Genomic DNA, 27,672 nt, shown 5'->3' with positions numbered 1-27,672 from the left:
GCTTGCATATGATTAATTCTCCCTTTGAGAATAACTATAACTGCTGGATAAAAGCACAAAGCATCAGCTGTTTGAAAGAGAGCAGAATGCAACTCAGGTAACGACACCTCAAAGGATCAAAATTCTAGAGACGAGGAAACAGTATTAAGGTCAGAGTAATATTCTCTGTCACCTTTCCCTATGACGTGCAGGCTGCACAGGCCAAGAGGTTGAGGGCAACGCAGCTGTTCCGAGCTCTTGATAATCTCAGGAGGCTAAAGAGACAGTTTCTGGGGAATTGGGCAGCCAGGGTGGAAAACGAACTGCAGAAAAATAGGTTCGATATTCTGTCTGTTTTCTCCTCCAGGCGTCTACAGATTCCTAAACTGCACAGGCCAGGAGTCCTAGAAGCCCAGCAGAAACAGTAGCAAAAAGTCAAAGATGCTAAGTAGGCTCCTTGCTAATCTCACAGCGCTGAGTTGAAAACACAAAGAGGGGAAGCCCCCCTGAAAGGCGTTTACTTAAACCCTTGAAAGGCCTGAGTAAGAGCCAATGAAAAAAAGGCAAGTCCCCACCCCAAAAAATGAAATTATGTCTCATATCATTTCAGTCCCTGACCAAAAAGTAGGGGTTGGATGGGGGATGGAAGTGTTAAATCATAAACATAAGTAAATATTCATCAGTTACATTACTTTAAATGTATATAGACTCGGGGTGCCTGGGTGGCTCAGTCAGTTGGGCGTCTGATTTCGGCTCAGGTCATGATCTCATGGCTCGTGGACTCGAGCCCCGCATCAGGCCCTGTGCTGACAGCTCGGCGCCCGGAGCCTGCTTCGGATCCTGTGTCTCCCTCTCTCTCTTCCCCTCCCTCGCTCACGCTTGGTCTCTGTCTCTTTCTCAAAAATAAATAAACATGACAAAAATTTCAAGTGTAAATAGACTCACCCCTTCCAATATAATGATCAAATTAGATAAATAAAGCAATCCTCACTGTGAAATTTATAGCAGACACATCTAAAATACAAAGATACTCTGCACTTCCATGTTTATTGCAAAATTGTTTGCATTCGCCAAGATACAGAAACAACCTGAATGTCCATCAACAAATAAACAGACAAAGAAGATGTGATGTGATGTGATGTGTGTATACAATGGAATATTATTCAGCCGCCAGATGGAAGGGAATCCCGCCACTTGTGACAATTTGGATGAAACTTGAGAGCGTACGTTAAGGGAAATAAGCTAGACAGAGAAAGACAAACGCCACTTGATATCACTCACAAGTGGGATACAGAAGAGCTGCACTTAGAGAAACAGAGCAGACTGGTAGTTGCCATGGGCTGGAGGGTGGGGAAGATGGGAGATACTGGTCATAGGATACAAACTTCCAACTAAATGATTGACTAGTTCTGGGCATCTCACGTAGAACACGATGATTACAGCTAATACTGTGTTATACACCTAAAACTTGTTAAGAGAGTAGATCTGAAATGTTCTCAGAAGAGGCAATTATGTGATGGGAGGCAGGTGTCAGCTACAAGGGTAATCATTTTGCATTCTATACATGTATCAAATAAACAACAAAAATTATAAATATAAAGACATAAATGTAAAAAAGAAAACAACCAAAGGATAGAAATATGGACGGCAAACACTAAACAAACAAACAAACAAACAAACAAAAAAAACACTGGTACTCTAGATTGTGAAAAAGTAGACTTTAAAGCAAGAAATGTTATTAGAAAGAACATTTCATAATAAAAAGGATTCAGTTCATCAAGATGACTCATAATTCTAAATGTCAACACAACCTTTAACTTAGCTTCAGAATGTATAGAAATAATGGAGCATTTAAGCAACATGATTAACAACCAAAACCTGACAGGTAACAAAAAACACTGGAAAGTACACATGCTTTTCAACTGGACATAGACTATTCACCAAAACAGACTATTTTCCGGATGTAAACGAAGCTTCTAAAATAATAGAGGGTGTGTTTTTAAAACAAAGTGGAATTAGACAAGATATAAATGTCAAAAAAGATAGTAAGAACATTTCCAAGTGTTGGGAAATTCAGCTAAATACAATAGGGGATAACCAATGGGTCAAATAAGAAATTAGAAATGACAGAAGCATTTTAACTGAGTGAAAATAACAAAAGTAACATATGAAATTGTGAGGTGCTGCTAAAACTTTACTTACAGGGAAATTCATATCCTTATATCAAAATATTAGAAAAGGAGTGGCTAAATATTTGATAATCTAAATAAATATCCACCTTGAGAATTTTTTAAGAAAGAAGTTAATCCCAAGGAAAGAAAAAGAAAATGAGAAAAATATAAAAAGGTATGAGTGGGATAATATCCAAAGATATAACAGAGAACAATAAAAAAAAAAACCCTAAAGTTGGTTTTCTGATAAAAATGATGCACACCCAGCAGCAGCAAGACTGAGGCGAGGGAGAGAGAGAAAAAAAACTAGCAAGTTATGCATATGGGGAAGAAAAAGAGGAACAATATTGCAGGTCCTACAGACAGTAAAACCACAGAATTTGGGAATGGAATAATCCTAGTGTTCAGCTTCCGTGCACGTGGGCTGTGGTCACCATGGGCACCTGTCCACGAGCAGCCCTGTCCTTACCTGCTTTGCCAGGAGAGCAAGTGATGCAGCGAGGTCTGTATCATTGCCATTGGTCTTCAGACTTGCTTCCTTGTCAGCTAGAGAGCAAAGACGATTAATTAGAGGGGAAACACGGTTGCTCCTGAATCAGCTTTGGTAAGGAGAAAAGGAATATTCCCTACAAGCCATTAGACAACCTCCTGACTCCCGGAGTGAGTCATTTATTGGAATATGGGAGCAGTGGGGGGCTGATGGGTGGTCTCTCTGGACTTACGCAGTGCAGCCCTGACTGAAGCTGAGCTGGGACCAACACTTCTGGGTGGTTTGGAAAACAAAGGAAAATTGCAGATCAGGCATGAGTTAAAAACAATCAAACACGCTATTTTTTTTTAGAATGTTCTGCTATAGCTCTGCCCTTCTGAATAGCACATGCGAAATCACCAATTCCCCAAAAATGTGTTTTATGGAATTCTGGTCCTCAGTCACCCCTCAGCATGTTTGTGTGTGTGTGTGTGGGGGGGGGGGGGGATGAATGTGTGTGTGTGTGTGTGTGTGTGTGTGTGTGTGTGTGTGTATGCACATGTGAGTGTAACTATGTCCAGAAAGGGTAGGAGTGAGTGATGAGGGAGCATCTCTTTTCTCACCAGAAGCGAGAAAACCGCAGAATCTTTCTACCGATGGAATTTACCAGCATTTCTCACACCCAAGGACCTTGGCCTTCACATGCCATACCTATCCAGGCCTCCACCACATCAGCCTTCCAGCTGAACTGCTGAAAGTCATAATCATCTTCCAATTGCAACTTCCAAGCAGCCATCGCCTTAGCCAGAGAAGGGATCTTTTCGGTCAGAGTCTGTATCTTGGTGGCTACCTTCTCCGTGCGCTGACTTTTCTCCTGAGACACCAAGATGGAGAAGAGAAGGAACAGATACACATTGGTGGGTGTCCATGGCTAGAAGTTGAATTCTTCAGTCTGATAAAAAGGTGGCATCTCTCTCATTACAAATACGTAACTATTCTCCTCTGGGTCGACTGCAGTTATCGTGTTATTGTATTTTTCATCCGTGCCGGGATGGTTACTTCCACTCTAGCATTTAGGAGATCTTCTCGTGTGGGGCCACATGAGTGTGACTTTCTTAGCCGGAGTCCCCTCTGTTTAAGGATCTTTGTATAGTACTTAGATCAGTGAGAGTTTATAAAAACAAGCATTTGTACCAAAGAATGATTCTCAAATTACAAAGGGCTTTCAGTGTGGTCCTCTTCCCTAAAGGCGCACAAAGAACTTCTTTATGTTTTTACAATACTCTATAACCAAAGCACGCGATAAGATGTTTATAAATGTCTTACAGTGAGTAAGAGGGTCAACAGAGGATTTAAGGAAATCTGAGAGATATGCCTGTAAGAACTAGAAAAAAAGAATTTCCAAAAAACAGTGACTGAACAGATAATTATGTGCTCAGAACAAAAATAAGATAGCTACGAAGAGATTATTAAAATTCAATGTGTGGGGGTGCCTGGGTGGCTCAGTCGGTTGGGCGTCCGACTTGGGCTCATGTCATGATCTCATCGTTTGGGAGTTTGAGCCCCACATCGGGCTCTGTGCTGACAGCTCGGAGCCTGGAGCCTGCTTTGGATTCTGTGTCTCCCTCTCTCTCTGTCCCTCCCCGACTTGTGCTCTGTCTCTCTCTATCAAAAATAAATAAACGTAAAAATATTAAAAAAATAAAATAAAATAAAATTCAGTGTATGGTTTTAGCACTGCTCGTGATTCTGTATTTGGACCAATCCCTTTTGGAAAAGGATCTTGGCCTGGAATCCCTGAAGTACTCACCTTATTTAAAATATCTTCTCCTTGAGCACACACATCTTGCAGTCGGGTCTCATGGACAGCAAAGTCATTTTCCAATGCTTCGTGCTTCTTTAGCAAGCTCTGTGGAAATGAGTCCGTGAGAATCGACAAATCCAAGCCTGGACAGTCTAACCCACCCATATTCTGACTCCCGTTGATGCAACTCACAGGAACGATTTGGCTACGCTAGGGGGGGCGTCCACTTTTTCCTACACAGTGCCACTAAATGCCTCCCCTAAAGCTCTCCACTTGCCAAAAAGGGCAATCCTACCAGAAAAGAAAGAAGTAAAAGAAGACAGTGACACTGTTTCTAACTTACTAGGGTGAACGTAGGTTTTTCTGGACTTTGGAATGAGAGTGTTGGTCAAGGTAATACACGCGGATTCCTCCATTTTGAAATGTACATAATTCCATGAAATGTTGTATCTCACAGAAAAAGAATAAGTGTCATCCTATACTAAGAGTGGACATAAAGGCAGGTAAAGAAGGCCCTGAGCTGTTTTGAATCTCAGTCTTGAACTTCTCTGGGTCTAACTGCTGCTGGTAGGATGGGGAAAGGAGTGTGGACAAAGCCCAGAAGCAGTGAGTCTCCTCCTTCTTTGTATTCTCCCGAGTGTTTTCCAGACAAGGCAGCCCTGCCCACCACCACCCTCCATCCACGAGGGCCTGGGCTGGCTCGGCTGCCTCCTCCTGGTCCTGTCCCCAAAGCACCTGCCCACTTTTCCTTCTATACCACATACTAGGCTGGGCCAACAGGAAGAAATGGATTTTGTGTGACTAACACGCTTTTTAACTGCCACATTTTGCAAACAAAAGAATTTCAGGATATAAGGTGTTCTTAGGCACGGTTATTTCTTTAAATACAAGATGCACTGCATGATATTGGATGACTGTATATTTCATCTTTATGCAGAAACTGTACATGGAGATTGGATACGGATCCATAATATAAGATAGACTGATTTAGCCGTGTTTTATGTACACACAATATATGAAATAAAGTCTCTTTAACCCCATCTCCTTCTGTTTCCAATCTCTTTTCTGTGTTTCCCCTTGGACCCTCTGGACAGCTCAGGTGCCTCACATCTAATTCATGCTTCCTTTAAATAAAGTCTAGGTGTCCCTCCTTCAAATACATTCCTAAGTCCTAAGTAGCCTCCTCAATGTTGTGTTAAAAGTTGATAAGGCCAAAGCTTAAAACCTAACTTTAAATATATCTTTTATGGTTCTTGTAGTTGTAAGAAGTTGATCAGAAATATCTTCTCTTCTCCTCACATGTTAAACAAAGAGAGAATATGAGATTGGGGGCAGGAAATCTAAATCCAACGACAGGTAGGCAACTCTCTTTTCTTATATTTGCCAATCTATGCGGGTCCAAGAACCCCCAAACTCAGAGGACCAATTGTTCTCTTGATAAAAGATGACACAGAAAGGCTAGGTGGATAGGCATCTTAAGGTAATGGTGAAGATTATTAGCAATAAATCCGCATAAAAATCTATTCCTGGAATTTGTATGTTACTGCAAAGACTTTTCATTAAAACGAGTCTTTGAATGTGATGGTCTAAGTGTACCTATCGAAAGATCAAGATTGGCTGAATGGCTTTAAAAATGTGACCCAGCTATATGTGGTCTACAAAAGCCGCACTTCAAATAGAACAGCATGAGTGGGCGTGAAAGTGACAGGCTGGCCGGGAGGGACACCTGCGGAACAAAGAGCCACTGGACAGTCACAGGCACAAAGATGAACCGCGCCCGATGCCTCATCTCAGACGACAGTGAACTCAAAACAGCTAATGGACCTAAAATGAACACGTAAATCTCTAAAGTTCTAGAAAAAGACATAGCGGCTTTTCATGATCTTGGGCGAGGCCAAACATTTGTATTTTTGACACAGAAGCACAGAAGGTCAACAGTTAAAGCAAACAAACATTACGCTGAAGAAAATAAGGCAGCAAATAAGCACACAAAAAACTAGCCATCAGGGAAATGAATATTGAAACCACAAGGAGATACACCACACTCCTATCAGATTGTGTAAAATAAAAATGGTGACGGTACCAAATCTTGGCAAGAATGTGCTGGAAGGCACCATCACTCACACGCTGCCAGCGAGTGGGTAAGAAGGTACGGCCGCTCTGGAAACAGTTGAACACTTTTATAGTTTTATGCATATATACTTTTTTTTACAGAACCAAATATGCAGTGATCCTACAGCAATTCGATTCCTGGACATTTATGCCCAAGGAAGGAAGACTCACGTTTACATGGAAGCCTCTGCATGGATATCGATAGCAGCTTTACTCGTAACAGCTCCAAAGTGGAAACGACCCAGACACCCTTCAACAGGTGACATCCACGCCATGACATGCCACCCGGCAATAGCACTGAATGAACTGTTGTCACACACAAGCTGAGCGAGTCACCAGGGAACGACGCTGTGCGAGAGGCCAACTGCCCAAAGTTACGGACTGTATGAGTTCATCTATGCAACATTCTTCATACGTCCAAAATTACAGAGGCGTAGAGTAGATTAGGGGTTGCCTGGGGTTAAGGGGGGCAGAGGGAGGAGGGTGTTCTGCAAGATGGTGACGGTGACGTGCTGCCTCTTGACTCTGTCAGTGTCGAAGTGCCGGCAGGTGTTACCACGGGAGGAAACTGAGTAAAGTGCCCATAGGACCTCTCTGTATTACTTCTTACAACTGCACGGGTACCTACAGTTCCCCAAACGTAAGGTTTGATTTTAAAAAGCAAAGCCTTGGGAATGTTTGATACGAAAGCTTAAACCACTCATACATGTGCAGTGTGTGCACATGTCCCAGAAGACGTTTCAAACGAGAGGAGTTAGTGGTGGGGATTTCATGCCACATGCAGGTTTTAAGTTTTCCATCGCCAGTGTGAGCCTTCCCTTATGTCATCACGTAAGAGTGAATGAATCTCCACAGAGACTTCTCGGTAAATCCCTAAGTTTTAAGGCTACTAGGCGGAGACCTCAAGGTCCCAAGAATATCATTATCTTATGATCACCTTCTCAAAAGCTCTAAAACTCCATCTTAACTCAAGATCACATGGACCACTTGGTCATTTCTTGATTGGAAAACTCAATACTGTATTCACAAGGGTGTCTCTAAATTATAGAACTAGTCTACCTGCCAGGTCGCCCTTCTAAAATTTGATTTTCTGGAAATTGCAACCAGTGGCCAGGCATGAGAATGTTTCCACTACTCACCTGAGTAGTGGCCAGTGTGTCCCCAGAACCCCCTCGGGCAACCATAGCTTCCTTTTCACTGATCCAAGCTTCTTCCTCCTCAGCATTCTCCATGAACTTCAGGTATTCTAGGGATTCTTCCAGTCGGAGCCCTCTGCAACAGGGCAGTGAACCCCAGTGAGGATGGGGAGAAGTCAGCACGCGGGGGACTATACTGAGCAGCACAGCCGCACGAGGCAGACGCACAGGACAATCTGATCTGAGCTCCTGTGAACAGGGGGAGGCCCTGACCCCAGAGGTCCTGTTCTGTGGCATCTCCTGCTCCCTGGGAGTCTTTGCTGCTGGGAGGGAGCCTCGTCCAAACACGAGTGCCCAGCTGGAGAACAGCGCCAGTGAGCTAAGGTCTCTTTCTATTCTGTGTGCTGCCTCTTATATAGTGAAGACACCTCAAAAAGCTAGATGTTTCCTTCTACTCCCCAGCAAGACACATCTTCTTACCGCCAACAGGTATGGAATTATAGGCAGAAATTATTTGCTTTGGCCATCTGGCTACAAGGGAGGAAATCTACCCCTCGTTCTTTGCTTCCTAGGGGCTGCACAAAGCGCCAAGCCTGGGAGCGGGGTGGGTCATACAAAGTAAAACAGACCCGGGGGCCACGGCCCGGTGAGAAGGATGGCTGGCATGTGGGGACAACCACGATAGCCGTGAGCGCAGGAGCCGGCGGGTGGCGAGGCCGTGGCGGTGGCAGCCGCCTGGCCTCTTCCCCGGGGGCAAAAGGGGGCAAGCTGAGTGGAACACTGACATCTGGACAGGGACTTTGAAGATCAATAGAGACGGGGGGCTGGGGAGAGCAGCCAATGCTAAGCCCAATACCAACAATCCAGGAAGACAACGGCCTCTGTCCGATCCCCAACTCACCGCGTGCTGGCCAACTCTTTGAGCTTCTCCCATTGTTGAAAAAGATGAGTCAGGCGCTCCTGGATCTCCTCTCGCCCCACAGCAGCCTTGTCTCCCAGCCTCTCTGCCGCATCCAGAATATTCTGAAGGGCATACCCCCATGTCACACTACTCCACGGTCTCTCTCTCCCTCTGTCTCCATTTAGTCATCATTCCCCCCAACAAGGTACCCAGCCCTTCCGACCCTCCACATCATTTACAATCTCCAGTGCTCGCACCAGGCTACACTCCATGACCCGCTTTCTGGATTATTCACGGTCGCAGGGTGACCCTGCTGCCGAGCCAGACCCAGACTTGTCTCCTTCCCTTATGGCTCGGCTCAAGTACAGTTTTCCCAGAGGTCCCAGCCTGCATCCTAACGCCAGCAACAGTGCCTGGGGTGTTGAAAGTGCCCCTTCCAGGGGAAAACATGGGTCTCCGCACAGACCCCTTCTGTCCCTAGGGGGCAACAGGCAGAGGAGGGAAGAACACCTGTGAACTCCATGCCCAGCTCTCTGTGTGCCCGCAGGCCACCTCCGCGTGAGGCAGCCTCACCCCGCTTGTCTGCGGCACGAGGGAGGGCTTGAGATCGCCTCCACTCTTCCTACCTGGATGGTGGGTTCGTGTGCCTGCAGCTCCCCTGCCAGGCGCTTGTGCTTCCTCAGCAGGTTCTGAACGCCCTGCAGGTCCCTGCCGTAGTCCTGGGAGCTCACTTGTAACAACTTCTCCCTGGGACCAAGGAAGGAAACCCCAAATGCAGTTTAGACGTGTGAGGCCATCCGAGAGCGAGGGTTTTCTAAGAGTGGGTGTGTGGCTGGGGGGTGAGGAGGTGGTAAATTCCGGTAGCCACAAAGGTATTTGGTGCCGGAGGCTTTCTGCCAAGCTCCCGACTTAATCCAAACACCAAGGAAAGTAACATACTGGGGGCACCTGGGGGGCTCGGTTGGTTAAGTGTCTGACTCTCTTGATTTCGGCTCAGGTCATGATCTCATGGTTCGTGAGATCAAGCATCTGACTCTGTGCTGACAGGGCAGAGTCTGCTTGGGATCCTCTCTCTCTCTCTCTCTCTCTCTCTCTCTCTCTCTCTCTCTCCCCTCTCCCCGCTTGTGTGCTGTCTCTCAAAACAAGTAAATAAACATTAAAAAAATAACATACTGATCCCCACTGTACCCACAGCTGTAAGAGCCTTCCCTTTCATTCCCTTGCCTGCCTACTGGCACACCTTTTCTTCTTTGCTCAAGAACATACGCTAATGATTGGTTTTCAAAAACATTAATACACACATATCAATGAAGCCATGCACATACATGACTTTCATGGCTTTATTATTTTTGTCTACTAATATCAATAGTGAACTTAGGTAGAATGGGTGTAAAAAGTTGATACCATAGGAGTCATGGCAGTTGGGTTGCTTCCAAGTGAACAATGTTTGAACATCGCCACAAAGCACAAGACAGGGCTACGTAGACAAGATCATATTATCTCATTGCTTCTAAAGCTTTCTAAGATGTCCTCCATGCTGCCCTATATACAACACTTCCCTCTAAGTCATTGATTACTAGTGAGAATCAACAGGTTTGTACGAGAGGAGCACGAGGAGGCAGGTTAAATGGGAAGTTGGGAAAATAATTTGATTTACTAAGATTTCCCCAAGTGTACTTTTTACAACGAAAGCAGAATTAGTAACGAACCCATGGCAGGTCCTGTGTCCAGTTCAGTGGCACCTTCGAGTCACAGGATAAACGGGGAATAAGGACAAGGATGTCGCCAGCTGAGTAAGCTGTAAAGGCCCAGCTGTCTCATTCTGACATCGCACACACTGTGAACCCTCTAGAACAAACACACAAGGTTTCTTAATTTTGTTCCCAGAGTGTACGTGAATTGCTCCCTACTTCTCCAAGCCTGCCTCCTTCTGCCTGCATCCAGTGAGGGAATTTGAGAAAAAGAAAACCAGTGTTAAATTTAGGCTAAGGCAGACATGATTAAGAAGTGCTATCAACTTTGAGAAACAATGACGCGTTTCATTTCAGCAGCAAATGGGAACCTGTTTAACAGATCATCTATTCTCCTGGATCATTCACACAGTGTGAGTTGGTAGTACATACTCTATCCACGATTCCTCATCGTCTAGATCCTGGAAGAACTGGAACAAGGCATAGGCCTCTTTCAGCGTCTCGTGGTGTGCAGCCGCTAAGTTCCGGACATTCAGGAAGCGTTCATTGACATTATCCCTTTGCTCCACAATCTGGTCAACATTGAAAGTCCCACTGGAGAGCAGACGAGTTGCTGATTCATTCAGGTCCTTGAGAGCATCCTAGAAAGTGCAGGGGTGCTCAGTGAACGGAACCCCACAGGCTTTGAGTACATTCTGGATTTCAACTACCACTGGTTCGTGTTCGAGGACTGGGTGGAACAGATTGCTTTCGAAGATAATTTGATGATACGCCCTTTTAACTCAGATGGAATAAGGGTAAAGACAGTAACAAGACTATATTCCTTAAACCGTACGTTTTGCCTGCTGGTGTTCTGCTTTGCATTTTCCTCCTCTCCCCAACTGGCAAATGAGTGTGAGTAAGTGTGTCTCCAAAGAGGACTGTCCTCTTCACGGTAGTCCTGGATTTGGCAGATGGATCCATAGGAGTATTCAAGAACAGCTACGCGACCATAAAGTCCCTAGGCTGGCCACATTGGGAACACACCCAGCCTGTTCTGCCTGTTTTTCTGCCCTTCTAGCGATGTCGATGTCGTGGGGGAATATCATCGAGTCCTAAAGATCTGAACTTAGAAAGCATTTGACTTCTTGCCCTTCCTGTGCATATCTCTGCCGCGAAATAAAATCGATAATATAAAATTCTTCAGTATGAGCAGTGTCCTGGTGGCTCAGTCGGCCAAGCTTCCGACATCGGCTCAGGTCCTGATCTCACAGTCCGTGGGTTTGAGCCCCACGTTGGGGTCTGTGCTGACAACTCAGAGCCTGAAGCCCCTTTTGGATTCAATCTCTCTCTCTCTCTCTCTCTCTCTCTGCCCCTCCCCCTCCACGCCCTGTCTCTCTCTCCTTCAAAAATAAATAAACATTAACAAAATTTTTTTAAATTCTTCAGTATGAAATTAATACCTGCCAACCTGTTGATCGTTGCTCCCAAGACACATATCTGCTTGATACTGGAATGCACTGGAATTCTCCATGGAAATTCCAGAGTGCATATTTAATTCAACTTCATTGCACCTGATGTCCCCTTCTCATCTTTTTGCCCTCTGTAATTATGTAAAATAAACTTGCAGTTTCTTTCCAAGACAGATCGAATATGAGCTTTGGAAGATAGTGAGTTTATATGCGTGCATCGTTCAAAGGTAGACACGATAACTTTAGGCCCCTCTTTCTGGAGCCTTAGAATCTACAGTTTCATGATAATTGGTTAGCAGTGATCATTGCCACAGCTCTGCAGCTCATGAATTTGACCTGACGGTAACGACTGCTGGCTGAGGACACTAGTCAGTTTTGGTCAGGTTTGCCAAGAAAGCGTTCCCCAACGGCCTCCTGAGATGAGGGAAGAAAGCCAGAAGCATTTGCATTCAGCCAACAGGACTGAGATTCCAACACCACCTACCTCTCGGGCCGACATCTCCGTTTCCAACAGCTGATGTTTCTTGAGCAAGTTTCCGGCTGAAGCCAAATCCCTGGCCTGATCTTTCATGGCCAGCAGTGTCTCTGCCTGGAAATAAAGGGATATGCAGCGAAGCTTCCAGATGAAGCCTGTCCTTAGGGAGAACAACATTAGCAACCATGTCCCCCAACTTTCCCCAAGAGAGTCAAGTTAAATCCATTTAACTGGCAACATTTACTAAGCTCCCGTGCCCCCGCCCTTCCAGGTGCAATTACCTCTGAGAGCCAGAACTTAAAGTCCTGGATGCTTGTGTTGAACCTCTGTTGGCGACTCGCCTCATCGAGCTTCTGTCCTTTGTCAGCTGTTTTCTCAAGCAGGTAGTCCCACTGTCTCTGCATTTCCTGAAGTTGTTTCTGACCCAAAGAAATCTGGGGGTTACTATGGTCTTTAGGATCCTGAGTCCTGTGACAATGTGGAAGGCTTCGGTAGGGGGCTAGGAGTTAGGGCTTAGCCAAAGTCGGCCGGCACTGGAGGGCCATTTTAAGCCAGTCGTGCTCAATCTGGGTAAAGAACAGCAGGTGCTGGGAGGAAGTCTGAAGAAAGGGCCCTGGGTTGCTCCCACAGACTGATGCCTAAGTGGCAAAACCCTCGGCAGGAAGGATAGAAGACGCTAAGCCAGCACGATATCACTTGGGCATTAAGTCTGAGGCTTTCTCGGAGCCCTAGGTCCTGGCTTTGATGAAAGTGGTAAGGTCTGAGCCTCACGGTTTTCTCACTTCTTTTGTGTGGCAGCGGAGGGAAGACCGGTAACCACAGAACACGCTCCACATTCCTACCCACAGAAACTCTGAAGCGGGAAGAGGCTTCTCCTCATGTGCCTTTTAGCCCAAACCATCCTGAGCAGAACCCTTACCCTCACGGTTTCTTCATTGCCATCACATGCCTGCCGCTCAATCAGAGAGTTCCCCAAGGTGAGGACTCCCTTCACCTGCTCAGTTCGGCCGTTGACCTCATTTTCAAAGGCCTTGTGCTTCAGGTATTTCCTCTGAAAGGAAATCAGAAACTAAATCACCCTGGAATCTAGGGGAGTGAGATAGATACATTCTGGGTAAAAGAAAAGAGTGAATGCGCCGTCATAACTAAGGTGGTGACTTCTGAAGGACTCACCCCTTCACGTTAGACTCAGATGCCCCTGAGGGCAGGGCAGGGATCTCAACCATTAGGAAGAGTTGAGTGTTAGGGAGATACCCTGCATCCAGAAATCTGGGGATGCCAGAGTTTTCCAAGATTCCCATTTCGAACTTGCCTGAATGTTGGTGGGATCTTTGTAGGATTCATCACAGGCCGTGGGCAGCATCTCGCCGATCCATTCCTCCAGATCCTCGAGGTCGCGGTAGAATTGTTTGAGGTCAGCATAGTCACCAAGTTTTGTCTGCTCAGCAACCAGTAGTTCTTTGAGAGCCTTCCATCTGGAGGAGGAGGCTAGGTCGCTCTCTGCCCTCGACCCTCGAGGGCAAATGCCCAAGTGATATCAAGCTTTGATGCCATACCCACTGATCTTGCCATTTGCCAAACTGTGCCTTCTCCTTTCATTATTTATAGACTGAAGGAGGAAGAGACTTCTCCTCAGGTGCCTTTTGGCCCCCACCATCCTGAGCAGAACCCTTACCTTCATGCTTTCTTCACTGCCATCACATGCCTGCCACTCCATCAGAAGAGTTCCCCAAGTTGAGGACTCCCTCCACCTGCTCAGCTCGGCCATTGACCTCATTTTCAAAGGTCATATATTATTATATATTACCCGTTTTATTATATTGATAGGCTTAGTTGTCACAGAATCTCATTATTTTCAAATATGAGATACAGTGGTTAAATCAGGTAATTTTTTTTGTTTTAAGTTACCTTCCATGACTTTAATTCTGTGACTCTCGATCAGAAAGGCTTCCAAGTGTCAAGACAGTTTCAGGCATTTAGAAATGAGAAGGACTCAGAGTGTGACCCCCATCCTCCATGCTAGCCAAGAGGTCCCTTCGTTCCATTTTCCTTAGCTCACAAAACACTTGCTCAGGCCTGACCTGTCCAGCACCCGTTGTAACCGAGCAGCAATCTCTTCCTTGGCATAGTGGTCATCAGCAATGAGCCGCTCCGCAACATTACCTAGCTCCGTGGTCTTCTTGTCCTGGACAGAGGAGAAGAAAAAAGCCCAGATGCCTAGAGATTAGACCTCCGGGGCAATCACAGACTCCTTCCTAGAAAAGAACAGAGACACCCTCTGTGGCTTCACACGGTGGGGGGGAACCAGAGCCAGAGGGTACATGACTGCCACGAAGGTGGATTTAAACTCAACAGGAAGACAAACATTACGAATGACACTAAGATGGGCTCTTTAGTACTGAGCTCCCTTAAAGAACAGACTCCTCCCATGGCCATCGTAGAAAGTGAGTCCTGCATTGGCTGAGATGTTGGGGTAAACAGTACTTAAAGTCACTTCCAATGCTAAAAGTTAGGTTTTAAAAGGCCGGGCTGGCAGTAAGACGTTCCGATGTCGTGTGTGACCTGGGTAAGACTAAGCCACGGTATCAAGTTGCCCTATCTACCTCATAGGTTTCTGTAAGAAGCAAACGGGAATTAAAATATTTCTAAAGAAATAAGTCATACAGAGAAAGACAGACATGATACGTTTCACTCTTATGTGGATCCCGAGAAACTTAACAGAAGACCATGAGGGAGGGGAAGGAAAAAAAAAAGTTAGAGAGGGAGGGAGTCAAATCATAAGAGACTCTTAAAAACTGAATAAACTGAGGGTTGATGGGGGAAGGGTGGGAGGGAGGGGAGGGTGGGGGATGGGCATTGAGGAAGGCATCTGCTGGGATGAGCACTGGCTGTTGTATGGAAACCAATTGGACAATAAATTTCATAAAAAAATATTTCCAAAGCATGAAACGACATGTATGTATTGGTATTTCTGATATTATTACTAACATTTATTATTGGAACTCTTAGATTGGTTGTTATTACCTGGGCATTGATTGCTTTCTCCAAATCATCCCGTTTCTTCATCAAGGCCTCCAGACTGTCTAAGGGGCCCGCTCCCTCTGACCTCAGGAAATTCTCTCGTGCCATCATCCAGCTCTCGGCCTGATCACAGCTCCCATGGAACAACTACGGGGAATTAAAGTAGAGGTTATATTTAATTCAGGGCGCCAAGGACAGAATCTATCCCTCTCCTACGACACTGATATAAGAGATGCCGTAAGGGGTGCTTATAGTCTCCCAAGAAACATTCATACCATGAATCTTACCTATACTGGACATTTCACTCTTCCCTGAAACCACATCTTATGTTTTCAAATAAGCTATAGTGTATATTTATATAGGCTCCATTCTCAGGGTGAGGTTTCCCATATGGTGTGTCTGGTGGATGCTGGCTGGTTATTTCTTTCAGACTGTCATAAACACTACCCTCACGGTCGTCAATGACCCTCTCGTACATTCCCTCACTGGCTATAATCACTCCCTCTTCTTCAGCCTCAAAATATTCATACATTTTGTTTTATTAAGAATCATCTTACTGTGCTAGAATCGGCTGTCTACATGTCTAATTTCACTGTTTAAGAAAAGGGACGTTATCTTACTAATCTTTCTGTTTCCAGGGTTTCGCACACAGTAGCGTAAGAATAAGAATCATCAACCAAACTCTCAATCAATGAATACATTATAATAATAATCACCCCATCCCATGCCAAGAGCTGACCCCCATTTTGTTTGGCTCTTCTAACAGGGATCAGAGCAGAGAACACCACAATGATGAGAATACAGGGGCAGATAGTCAAGGAACGTCCTTGTGCTTATGGGATGGTAAGTCCGGTGAAATGAGCATGTGGAGTAACCATGCACACTAGCATAGAAGGAATGGTCTGAGGCTCTCCTGCTAAACGGTGTGAAGTTTGCTTTACCTGCAACTCCAGACATTGATGCAGCATCTTCTTGCGTCGATCCCAAGCTTTCTCCAAGTCACCTTTCTCTTGCCTGACCGCTTCAAGCTTTTCTTGAATTTCAGGGCTGTCATGGTGCCCACTTCTTACAAGTTCTCCGCCGAATTCCTCTAAGGCCTGGAAGGTGGGAGCCTCGGCCTCCATGTCAGCATAATGCCCCTGTGTTGGAAAACGGAAGAGACTGGTGACGCCAGTGACATCTCATCAGAGTCGTAAGATGAGGGAAGGTCGGGAGGTCACGTGGTCGGCGGCTATGGCTTTTGTAGCCCCTACCGAGTGTCGCTCCAGCAGGATCTCTGTGCCAGTTAAATCCTCAGCCAGCTCCTCTGATGATACCATGCCACCAATGCCACTCATCCAGTTCTCTAGGTCCCTAGAGAAACAGACATATTGGGATTGATAGGACGACCCCGCAGCTTGTTACAGGGCTACCTGTCCTTGGGTTTTTCCTCTCTAGAAAACATTTCTAGAGGAACACTTTCCATCTGTCTTTCTCTGCTTTGTAGGCCCTCTGCAAACAGCCCTTTCACTGTTTGACTTAATAATGGCAATCCCCCATGTTTGAAAACGTCTTTGCATGTATTATCTCTTTCAGGTCTTGCAATAATCCTGTACAGGATTCCGGGAACTGTTTTGTTGTCAGTTTGGAGATGAGGAGGCCAGCCTAGAGAATGTAAGTGATGTTCTTATGCAGTATGAGCGAAACAGACATCTGGACTGGAACCCAGACACTCGAACCCTGGACCGACACATATTCCATTACCCGTAATGATTCTTGTCCCTAAAAAGTGGATTCTTCAGTTTAAAGATCAATCTTTTATGGAATCTCAAGGAAGGCATGTCTTCGCTTTTACTTTATTCCTAAAAGGATCTAGTACGTGCTCTGCCAGCATGCACACAGACACACACACACACACAAACACACACACACACACACACACTCCATGCTGTCGATGAGACCAGGGCCCATTTCTTACTCCACTAGCAGTCAAGAGGTATCACAAGGAGAGCTAAAGTCCATCACCCCAGAGAGTAATGTCAAGTAATAACGTCCTGACTAGCAACACTGCGTGATGCCCAAATTAAGCTTCACATAGAGGGCATCCTTCCTCTTGTGGGAGAAACAGCAAACATCCACTCTGAGGCAGAAGGGTCTTTTCTCTTGTAAACTCATGTATTCACTTAGTCAAACAACTAGGGTTCACTGGGTGCTCATTAAGTACCAAACATTGCAGAAGAGACATATTTGTGTCTCCAAGGAGCTCACACTGTAGACTGAAAGAAAACAAACAAACAAACAAACAAACAAACCACAGAGGCTAATACCTATTTTTTCAAAAACAGCCTGAAAAGCAAAAGGGTCATAAAGAAGTAGAATCAGGTCAGAGTTGTTTGGACGGGGGGATATTATTTCTGCATATTGAAGAGTAAGATTTCGTAAAGAGAAGGAGGCAGCATTTGACTTGGAATCTGAAGTCAGAGCAGAATCTGTATATACACAGAGCTATGAGTACATATGTGATTGTGGGGGGCATCTATGGATGCTATTTATTTATATTGTATGAAAAATGACAGCTTTCCAGAGAACCTGAATTGGAGAGGGGATTGCCAAGTGCAACTGCAACTATTTACCAAAACTTGCCTCCTTTTTTTTTTTTTCAAAAGTATTACATTGTGTCTACGACTTTCTGGATCCTCAATTCCCAACACTCCTCCCAGGAGACTGATGAGATGGGGCAGAATGTGGAAACTGTTTCACAGATAGAGTGTATATTTGCTCAATTATGATAACGTCTAGACTCTCTAGCAAGGCGATGGAAATTCTCTAAGATTCTATCTCAACATGTCTAAGCTTATGTCTTGATACTTGTCTTGACCCCTCTGACATGCGAACCGCTGCACCAGCTGCCCCCGCTTCATGAACATGGTACACCTTTCCTATCCTCGTGCCTTTGTTTGCTAGTTCCACGCATTTGTTAGGATGCGTGTTTGGGCTGTGTTGTGTTCTACCATGGTTATCTGTGCTCCTCTGTCCTTTCTAGTAGAAATAAAACATCCATATTCTACAGCTGCTGACATAGCTCCCTGTATACCGTCCATGCTCTAGGCTTACTTGATTTACCTAGATGGTGTCACATTCCTTCCAACTTTGGTATCCTATGGCTTGAACTACCAAGCTGGAGCTTTTTGTCTTGCCAGAGGTGTGATCTGAATGTGGACATACCCTCCAAACCAGCCGTGAAGAACACCTATACTCAGACTGCTCCTAGAAGGTCTATGTAGAGACCAAACATGGAAACCGCCCACCCCACTTGGCATAGTCTGCCTCCGGAGCTTTACCTGGCTTTGTTGAGGAATGTGTAGAATTGCCGGGCCTCATTTAAGTCATGCTTACGGTCCTCCGTGCACCCTAGAAGGTCATCCCACGTCTCCTTCAGCTCCATTCCCTGGTTCTGCAGATCACCAGCGGCATCTGGGTGGGACTCACTGAGCCGCTCTGCCGTCTCCCTCAACATGGTCACCTGAGGAGGTGCAAGGACTGAATCTCAGCAAAATAACACTTCTGAGCCCTGGCCATGTCCACTCCTCAAATAGACGTCAGTGAGGTACAAGAACATCTTACTACTTCATAAAATAACGCCAACCCTTTGGGCACACACAATAACTCCCAGAAGCAGTCAAACTCGACATTATCACCCTTCTTTTTAAGATAAGAAGGTGTCAGTTAAGTGACTCTGCTGGTCAGTGGCAACATCAGTTAGGAGCCCCCAAGGGTCCTGACTTTTAATGTGAAGGTCTTTTTAACATGGACATTTTCTGTGCTCTTTTTGTTCTGCACGATAGTACCAAGCCACATTGATGCCCTGTGTTATTCCAGTGCGCATCTGGCAAGTTTCAGGGCTTTTTTTATAGTGGAGGGAGATTACGTGCTGTCAGTTCCTCACAAAGGGAACGGGAATATGATTGGCCCAGGCTATCCTGGGTGTGGCCAGTTCCCCCTCTGTCTGAGGCTGTGGGCCTTCTGTATGGTCTAGGCACCTGGAACCCACTACAGAGGTACTTGGACAGTACAGGTCATTGCAATATGCTTTTCCCTCTGTGTTCATGGTCCTGGGCATGTCCTTTTGGTGCACCTGCTGTAGGGACAGATCTAAAAGCAAGTATGGAGTAAGATAAGGAGAAGTATAAGAGTGTGGGACTGGGGAATGAAAGCAATAACGAGGGCACGGACAGGTGTAAATGAGAGGGGGGGACGTTGGGACACCTTGGGAGCGCACACCTCACCTTCTCTTCCAGAGGCATAAGGTCTCTCTCAAAGACCTCATGCTGCCGCTGAAGGGCCTGAACGCTGAACAGGTCTGAGCCGGGATCAGCAGCCCTGAGGGCCTGGAGCTTCTTCTCAATCTGCTCCTTCGTGTCATCTGCTTCTCTGGTTCACGAGAGGAAAAGACTAGAGTGACAGTGGATTCCACAGGCAGACCAGCTGGCTCCATGGAAGTCATTTCTACCATCATCCCCGTCACCCTTTCCGATGTGCTAGAATGTAGGCTCATTGAATTGTCCCACCAATACCTGAGGCATAGGTACAATTACCATTCCCATTCTCTATAGGCAAAACTGAACCCCACGGGGGCCATTTTCTCAAGGTTATTCCACCGCCACCTGGTGGAGCCTGTCTGCACCAGCTGGCCTGGCTGCAGAGTGCACCCTTGACTGCTTCCTGGCTTTCCACCTTCAGTCCTTCTAAGCAGCCAGACCCGTCTGCATTTTCCTTTCTCTCCTCTGCATGCTCAAAAATACACGTATACACGGTCAAGGCATTCGGTCACCATTTTTTTGTTTGTTTGTTTGCTTACTCGTCTATGGATGTGTGGACAAAGATTTGGAATCAGATGTAAAAAATGGTCAAATCGATAGTCAGAGCCAATGTGATAACCTGTTGCCTACGGCTAGTTCAGAAATATAATGACTTAAACCTCTTGTGTCTACTCCCCGTTGCATTAACTATCATGCAACCTGCGAATTATGCACCAGGATCCATGAACTAGAAAATTAGAGTTCCTTGTCTGGGAGGACCCCGCGTGCCAAGAAAGGAATCCACTACTGAGACGCCCAACCCCCTCTTATCTCTGTCTCAGGGGTCCTGTGCTGACCGCTGTGCATCCCCTGCAGTCGTCAGCCTTGGGGGCCTTTCTGGGGTACCTCCTCACCTGTGAAACATCTGGACGGCATGGGCGCTGCCCAGCAGCTGTCGCTGCTCTTCTGCAAGCCTCTGCAAGGAGTCCCAGCGATTATTCAACTCCTGAAAGAAGCAGACACACAGGAGTCCGCTGGAAAGCTAACGCAGGTCGCTCAGCGCTGTCCAAAGACCAGACGAGGCTTGCATCATGGCTGTTTCCACGCGATCTCTTCCGAAACTGCACAGGTTTCTTTCTTTCCTGGATAGTTTGAGCTTGGCCCTCATTCATGCTGTTAAGCAAGGGATGATTTTCCTTCCCCAAATGACGTTCCAGGGTGGAACCATCAACCTTAGATCAGCAACCGATGTTTGCTGCTGCAGAGACTAATTACAGTCTCCAAAAGGTGAATGGAATACGTTGCCTTGGTAGTTAGAAGTTTTTACCATATTTCTGCATCCTAGATTGACCAAGCTAAACAACCACTTAGAGCTGTACTTCTTTATAAAGAGGAAACAAGTTATTCCTATGCACACGCCTTCTCCCTCTCACCCCATGTCGACCGCCATAAAAGAGACAGAGGACACATCTTCCCTGGTTTATGACAACCCAGAGAGCTGGAGCGGACCTCCCACTCACGTTCATCAGATCTTTTATAAAATCTTTATGATTTTAGGTCCCGATCTAAATCAGGTCTAGAATGCCCCCACCTCCCATCTCTACTGACCTATAGTTTTCTCCTTCCTTCATCCGATCTCATCAGCGCTTGTCCCTTCCACTAAGCTTTCCTGACTAACCCTTTTCCACTGTCAGAGCTTCTTAACTGCATTTTCTTTGTATTCATGGGTTTGGGCATGAATTTTCCGTGTTTGTAAGAAAAGATGGAGGTATGTGCTGCGATCTATAGATTTCAGATCAGTTTAAATATATACATGGTTAGACCGTTTGAACTATTGTCTTTGACCTTATCTGAAGCCAGCTTTAGACCTTCTGCCCGTTCTAGCTGATCTGTGGAATATGACGCTGAATGTATTTAAGTGAGACGTAGACCCCCAGACCTCAGCCTGGCGGTGAGGAGAAATGGAAGAAGCTTCACTTACCTGACGTAGCTGAGCTCCTTCTGGCGTTAGAAGCTCTTCAAAAAAAAGATCATCTGCCACCTGGTTGATATCCCTCAGCCGAGGCTCATTGGCCTTCAGATCCTGGGTGGGAACATTTGTCCAAAGCGGTATAAATCCCCTTCTCAGGAATCTTCATACCTTCCGGCTCACCTCTGCCCCAACTTGACTAGATATTAAATATACTGCTAACCTCGCCTGCGAAGCACAAGAAGATGCCCTCCTATCTGCTGCTAAGAAGAGTTACCTTTAAACTCCCTGACCCTCTGTGGCTATCAAGAACTTGGCAAGAGAGCTTCTATTTTTCTGGAGTGTGGAGCACATCCAGTTTCCTAGATTCCTTAAAATTCTCTCCTGGATTAAGTGACGCCATCAAAGGAGTCTCTCCCTGAGCCGCATACTGTGGCTTCCAACCAATACAAATTCCTTTGCCTTCTATAGAATTTCACAGACTAAGCTGCGACCTGCTTGCTTTAGGTCATGTTGTAAGAAACTTCTCTGAGGAGCTCAGCACCACACCTATGGGGACGATATTGTCCATTACATTGTACAAAGGCCTCCTCGTGGGAGGCCATGAGCTTCCTCGTGGGAGTGTCATTTTTGGTGTTCTTTTATAATTTTGTCCTTGCCTCCCTTCCTTTCACTATCCTCTTTTCTCTTTCCTTATGTATTCCATGTATGTGTATATATAATCCATATAATCCTTATTATCTATCTATCTATCCATCCATCATCTCTCTATTTATCTATCATCTATCTACCCATGTCTACCTATCTATCATCTATCTATCTATCTATCTATCTATCGATATCTATATCTATCATCTATCTATCTATCCATCCATATGCCTGTGTATCTATCCATCTATCTACCCAGATTTCTACCTATCTGTCATCTATCTGTCCTCTATCTATCTATCATCTATCTATATGTCACCTTGAATTCTATGTAGAAGGCATCATAAGAAAAAGAAAGGAAAGGAGAGGTTTATATTTGCCACTAGATAATGTATGGAATAAATCTGTGAGAACAGAGGACAGAGGGTTTTAGGCAGGCAGAAACTTAGAAACTGTCTAGCTGTAGGGGCACCTGGGTGGCTCAGTCAGTTAAATGTCCAACTCTTGATTTTGGCTCAGGTCATGATCTCATGGTTTGTGGGATTGAGCCCCATGTCAGGCTCTGGGATGAGAGCTCTGGAGACTGTTTGGGATTGTCTCTCCATCTCTCTCTCTCTCTCTCAAAATAAATAAATAAAAACTTAAAAAAAAAAAAAAGAAACTGCTTAAGTGTAAAGTCAGGTTGTTTTCCCACCTTCCCACCCCAGCTTCCCCCCTCAACCTGAGCTCCCAGAACACAGCGCAGTGTGGGGCAAGTGCTGAAGAACTCAGGGAGACCAGCAGTCCCAGAAGGGTCTAGGAGCAGCAAGGACCACAGGCTGCTGAGTCAGGGACTAGTCTCCTCTGTGTTTTCCTTCTAGCTCCAATACCCAGGCAGGGATTTGAAATGTGGGACCCTCAGCAGCTCTGGGACGGATATTTAGCAAATGTGAAGTTGAACAACCGCTTAGGGGCAGGCGTGGAATAAATGGAAACAGTAGTCACTTCCAGAAAGCCGTCTAGAGGAGAAAGTCGCTCGTTCTCACCGTTTGGAACTCGTCAAACTTCTTCTGCAGCTCCCAGACATCATCCAGTTCCACCCCGGTGTTCTCTGCCTTTTTCTCTTGGATCCACTCCAGCATGTCGCCTGCCTCATAGGCCAGCAAGAACTCGTTGTAGCGTTGCAGCAGGCGACATCTGCGTTCCTCGGCCCTATCGAGGAGGGAGCGGTACCTGCGCGGAACCAGGGAGAAGGGGAAGGCGTCGTGAAACACGAAACATGAGACGCGTCTTTGCCAATAAGAAATGATTAGCCAAGTACTGTCTGGGTTGGCAGCCTCCAGAACTTACTGCTTCTCAATCTGTTCCTGGCGCTCAGTGATGCTGCCTGGTTCTTCTCGTCGCCGCTGCGGGAGCGTGGGAAACTCATCGTGAGCCAGTTTCCTGACGTAGACAGCGGGCACAAAGCCTTGGTGGTCACCAGCTTCCACCTTCCACCAGTCCTGAGGAGAGAGAGATCCCCACTCCTTCCTTAGGTCTCGGAAAAACACAGGTAGGAGAGGCTTCAACTCTCATAACGAAGCCTGTAGGCACAGGCACAGGCTGAGGGCAAGAGAAGCAAACCACTGCTTACGACTGGCGTGTGATTTTCACAGATGTTGGAGGAGGTAAATAAGGACTTGCAGGGATTGTACAAGTCAGCCTCTGAAATCAAGGATCTTGACGTGTGACATTAGACCTTTAACTACGGTGGGGGTTTTCAAAAACCTCCTTTTTCAAAAAAGTTGTTTGAGCTCTTTTGAAAAGAGCCAATATTTGGTTACTTTTCTCACAGATCCGTCTCTGCCACATTGAAGAAAACCGAGTGGACAAAAGACTTCTCTTTTTTCAGGGTCCCCCTAGCCCCGACCATTGGCGTCCCATCACTAGGGCCATTGGCACAGAAGGGAGACAAGCAAGGAGACGAGAAGAAAGGGACAGTTTAGTATCGCAGACCTGCCATTCATAGCTTATATGTCTTTGGGCTAATTACTGAAGCTTTTTGGGTCTTCATTTGGTTCACTGTAATTGGTGTTGTAACCCCAAAATATAACTACAGGATCTTACAAGATATCTGGAAGAAAGTTACGACTTAATAGAATATGGCGATTTAAGAGAGACCGCAGTAAAAAGGTGTTGGAGGCCAAAACATGGGTATCTGGCAAGGTTGGGCAAGTTGACCGTGGAAGGGCCGTCTTGCTGACAGGAAGAAGGTCCGAAGTGAGACTCACCTTGTTGATGGAACTGAGCAGAGTTAAGACGTCATCTTTCTTCATGGTGACTTCTCGATTGCTACGGGCCTCGAAGTCATACAAAGCCACCACCCTCTGTTCTCGGGCAGCTCCCTCCACTGGTGCAGCCTGTTGTTGCTGGACAAAAGCAGGAAGCAGATCATGTCAGGCACCTGTTGGACCCAAGGGTGGTGGGTTGCCCTGGGCTGGACGGAAGGGAGAGCCTCGGGCTGGAACCTCCCACACGGCTGCCATAAGAGACAGATTGCAACATGTCGCTCCCAGGGATATTCTCCACCCTGATACAAGAGGGGACAGGCCGGCTGGGGAATATGAACACAGAGTGAGCAAGTGAGTTTGTAGTTTGTCAGAAACATGGCAAATGTTCTAAGCCACCAGTTCGTAAAGCAGGTAATAAGGGATTAAATGCACCAACATTTCAGAAGATTGTTTGAGAAAATGAAAGACCCACTATCTCTCATCACCTTCTCCATTTCCTGGGCCTCCACTGACAATCCTTCCAACCTCTTTAAAAAAAAATTTTTTTTAACATTTATTTATTTTTGAGAGCGAGAGAGAGAGAGACAGAGCATGAGTGGGGAGTGGCAGAGAGAGAGGGAGACACAGAATCCGAAGCAGGTTGCAGGCTCCGAGCTGTCAGCACAGAGCCTGATGTGGGGCTCAAACTCACGGACCGTGAGATCATGACCTGAGCCAAAGTTGGATGCTTAACCGACTGAGCCATCCAGGTGCCCCAATCCTTCCAACCTCTTAACCCTTAAATTATCATGTCAAGAAAATGTGGGCCTTTGTTTTTATGTTTTATTTATTTTTGAGAGCAAGAGAGACAGAGCATGAGCAGGGGAGGGGCAAAGAGAGAGAGGGAGACACAGAATCCAAAATAGGCTCCAGGCTCCGAGCTGTCAGCACAGAGCCCGACGCGGGGCTCGAACCCACGGACCGCAAGATCATGACCTGAGCCGAAGTCGGACACTCAACCGACTGAGCCACCCAGATGTCCCCTGGCCTTTGCTTTTAGAGATGGGTGACCTACAGCACAGGAAAGGCCACAAAATTTCATAAATTGAGACCATAAACTGAGATCAAAGACCTTGTATCTCTCTTTAGCAAGCAACCTGCTCTCCAAGGTATTTGATTTCCTACCGATATACTTTCTGCCAATATCACATCTCTGAGAGAAGGAACAAATTACGATCCCCCCTTTGTAAGCAATGGCTCACCCCTTCTTCAGATCAGAGCGGAGGGTGTACACCTCCCCTCACAGGCCCCTCTGGTTTTCTATCCCTCGAGTACCGCGTGTCCTCCACACACACAGACGCACACCCGTCTGCTCGTTTAGGCTCCACCGCGCCAGCCGAGGACGGCGGGCACGCAGGCTCTGTGCACACATGGTTACTGGGCATACACCGCCTGTCTGTTGTCTACTCCTGGCATGTGAGTCCACAGCCTCTCCTTAGAAAGGCTGTTCCTGGTGTTTCTGTTGTTCCTCCCACTACCCCAAAGAGGCGCCCCCATCCTCTTCGGAAGAAGCCTCCACTGCTGGCTCTGGCTCCGGGCCAGCCTCACATTCTCCACCATTCACATGCGCCATATCCCAAGTGTACCTGGCCATTCTGTGCCCTGGTGCTTCTTGCCTAGAGAAGCCCTTCCTGTCCTCGTCTGCACAGTGAACCACCTTAAAAAAATAACTCAGGGGGCGCCTGGGTGGCGCAGTCGGTTGAGCGTCCGACTTCAGCCGGGTCACGATCTCGCGGTCCGTGAGTTCGAGCCCCGCGTCAGGCTCTGGGCTGATGGCTCGGAGCCTGGAGCCTGTTTCCGATTCTGTGTCTCCCTCTCTCTCTGCCCCTCCCCCGTTCATGCTCTGTCTCTCTCTGTCCCAAAAATAAATAAAAAACGTTGAAAAAAAATTAAAAAAAAAAAATAACTCAGATAAAGCGGTTTGCCTCAGCTGTGAGGATTTTCCTAGCCTCCAACACTCTTATTTCAGGAGAGGGGAACACTCTTTTCTTTGAGACCCTTTCTCTTGTTCATGTATCTATCATATGCACTTATTTGCTGAAATCTCTGATCTCCTAATAGACTGGAACTGTCCTGCTGTAGGGATTATTTTTTATTCCGGCTCACATCGGGTAGACATCTAATAAATGTACAAAACACAACTAAGAAAGAAGACAAGGAATCAGAAAGGACTGTAAGAATGAGATATAAATAAAGGATAGGAGTGGGAATATAAAAGGAAGGAAAACAGAAAACAAGAGTACATCAATGAGAACATGATCGCTCTTACGAGGAGAACCCCTTCCGGATTAAATCTCTGCAAACGCTATGAAGAGGCTACAATTTCTGCTGATAAGGACCCTATAATTTAGCATTTTCTTTGCAATTGTTTCCGAGTTATTGGAAGTAAAAGCCAGTCATAAAGAGAGTCCTGTGTCCTCTGGTGGGGATTGTGGCTTCTGGCATCTCAAAGCCAGAATTCTCACCTGGCAGGCCTCTGCCTGGTCCCTCAGGGCTTGCATACTGTTCCCAAAGGCACTTAGGTCCAACAGGAAGGCCTCGTGCTTCTTTAGAAGAGCCTGGATTTGTTGAGGAGGGATCGTTAGAATCGAATACAGGAAGAACGCTATGCATTCCTGGGGGTGGTGGGGCTATAGTCTCGGGTTATATCAGTTGTCCTCATTCTCGGTAAGAGACACTTTCCATCTATAATAAAGAGGTCTTTTGTTAACTCTAAATTGACAAGGAGTAGGAAAACAGGAGTTCGAAGGTCAACAATTTCGATATATTTGCTTAATCAAAACGAACTCAAAATAGCACGAGTGTTTTATCAACACACATCACAGCTAGTGACGTTACTGTGTAGGATTCGACATTAGCATTCTTTATATGCCCACTGCAATTATCCCCAGCGCTGAAGGTTTGCTAAATACGATACTGGCTTACCATAAGGCAATGAGCAAGACCTAGAAGATAATTATGACCCTTAGGGTACATGTCTGCCCGGTTTTATTTCAATAAAGTAATTACAGCGCATATATGTTAGAACCATGGTTGGTTTGCGAAATTCCAAGGCTAGCCTTAGAAGGTTAGGATGGGACCAAGACAGGGATGGCTCTCTGGTCATGCCTTTGCGGGTTTAGATAATCTTTAAGGAATCTACAGATCTCTGTGGGATCGGGAAAATGTAGTGTACCTCTTAGGACCTGTGTCCACTGCAAGGTTATCCCTGCTGGTGAAGGCCAAATGTGTTTACTCTGGAAGCCCCAAAGAATCTAACAGAGCGTGCGGCTGTCCCGCA

General features: G+C 46.2%; 1 protein-coding gene across 6 annotated transcripts in view; it reads right to left on the bottom strand.

Annotated features, from left to right (window-relative positions):
* SPTA1 (spectrin alpha, erythrocytic 1) overlaps positions 1-27,672 on the bottom strand; it is a 64,357-nt gene that overhangs the window by 10,518 nt on the left and 26,167 nt on the right. For all 6 annotated transcript variants that reach the window (XM_042925515.1, XM_042925514.1, XM_042925513.1 and 3 more), the window contains 23 exons: positions 26,858-26,950; positions 24,354-24,491; positions 23,434-23,585; positions 23,130-23,316; positions 21,469-21,570; positions 20,402-20,493; positions 19,476-19,620; positions 18,531-18,712; positions 16,464-16,563; positions 16,152-16,349; positions 15,214-15,357; positions 14,271-14,374; positions 13,502-13,664; positions 13,109-13,240; positions 12,471-12,608; positions 12,199-12,303; positions 10,696-10,904; positions 9,199-9,319; positions 8,573-8,694; positions 7,675-7,807; positions 4,430-4,528; positions 3,331-3,493; positions 2,620-2,696 (listed from right to left, as the gene is read on the bottom strand). In XM_042925515.1, coding sequence (XP_042781449.1) covers positions 2,620-2,696; positions 3,331-3,493; positions 4,430-4,528; positions 7,675-7,807; positions 8,573-8,694; positions 9,199-9,319; positions 10,696-10,904; positions 12,199-12,303; positions 12,471-12,608; positions 13,109-13,240; positions 13,502-13,664; positions 14,271-14,374; positions 15,214-15,357; positions 16,152-16,349; positions 16,464-16,563; positions 18,531-18,712; positions 19,476-19,620; positions 20,402-20,493; positions 21,469-21,570; positions 23,130-23,316; positions 23,434-23,585; positions 24,354-24,491; positions 26,858-26,950 — 3,099 coding nt within the window. The remainder of the gene's footprint in view (positions 1-2,619; positions 2,697-3,330; positions 3,494-4,429; positions 4,529-7,674; positions 7,808-8,572; positions 8,695-9,198; positions 9,320-10,695; positions 10,905-12,198; positions 12,304-12,470; positions 12,609-13,108; positions 13,241-13,501; positions 13,665-14,270; positions 14,375-15,213; positions 15,358-16,151; positions 16,350-16,463; positions 16,564-18,530; positions 18,713-19,475; positions 19,621-20,401; positions 20,494-21,468; positions 21,571-23,129; positions 23,317-23,433; positions 23,586-24,353; positions 24,492-26,857; positions 26,951-27,672) is intronic.

This window comes from Panthera leo, chromosome F3 (assembly GCF_018350215.1).
Source record: "Panthera leo isolate Ple1 chromosome F3, P.leo_Ple1_pat1.1, whole genome shotgun sequence".
Classification (NCBI taxonomy): domain Eukaryota; kingdom Metazoa; phylum Chordata; class Mammalia; order Carnivora; family Felidae; genus Panthera; species Panthera leo.
Note: the sequence above shows the minus strand (reverse complement) of the source record. Positions and strands in the feature narration are given on the sequence as shown.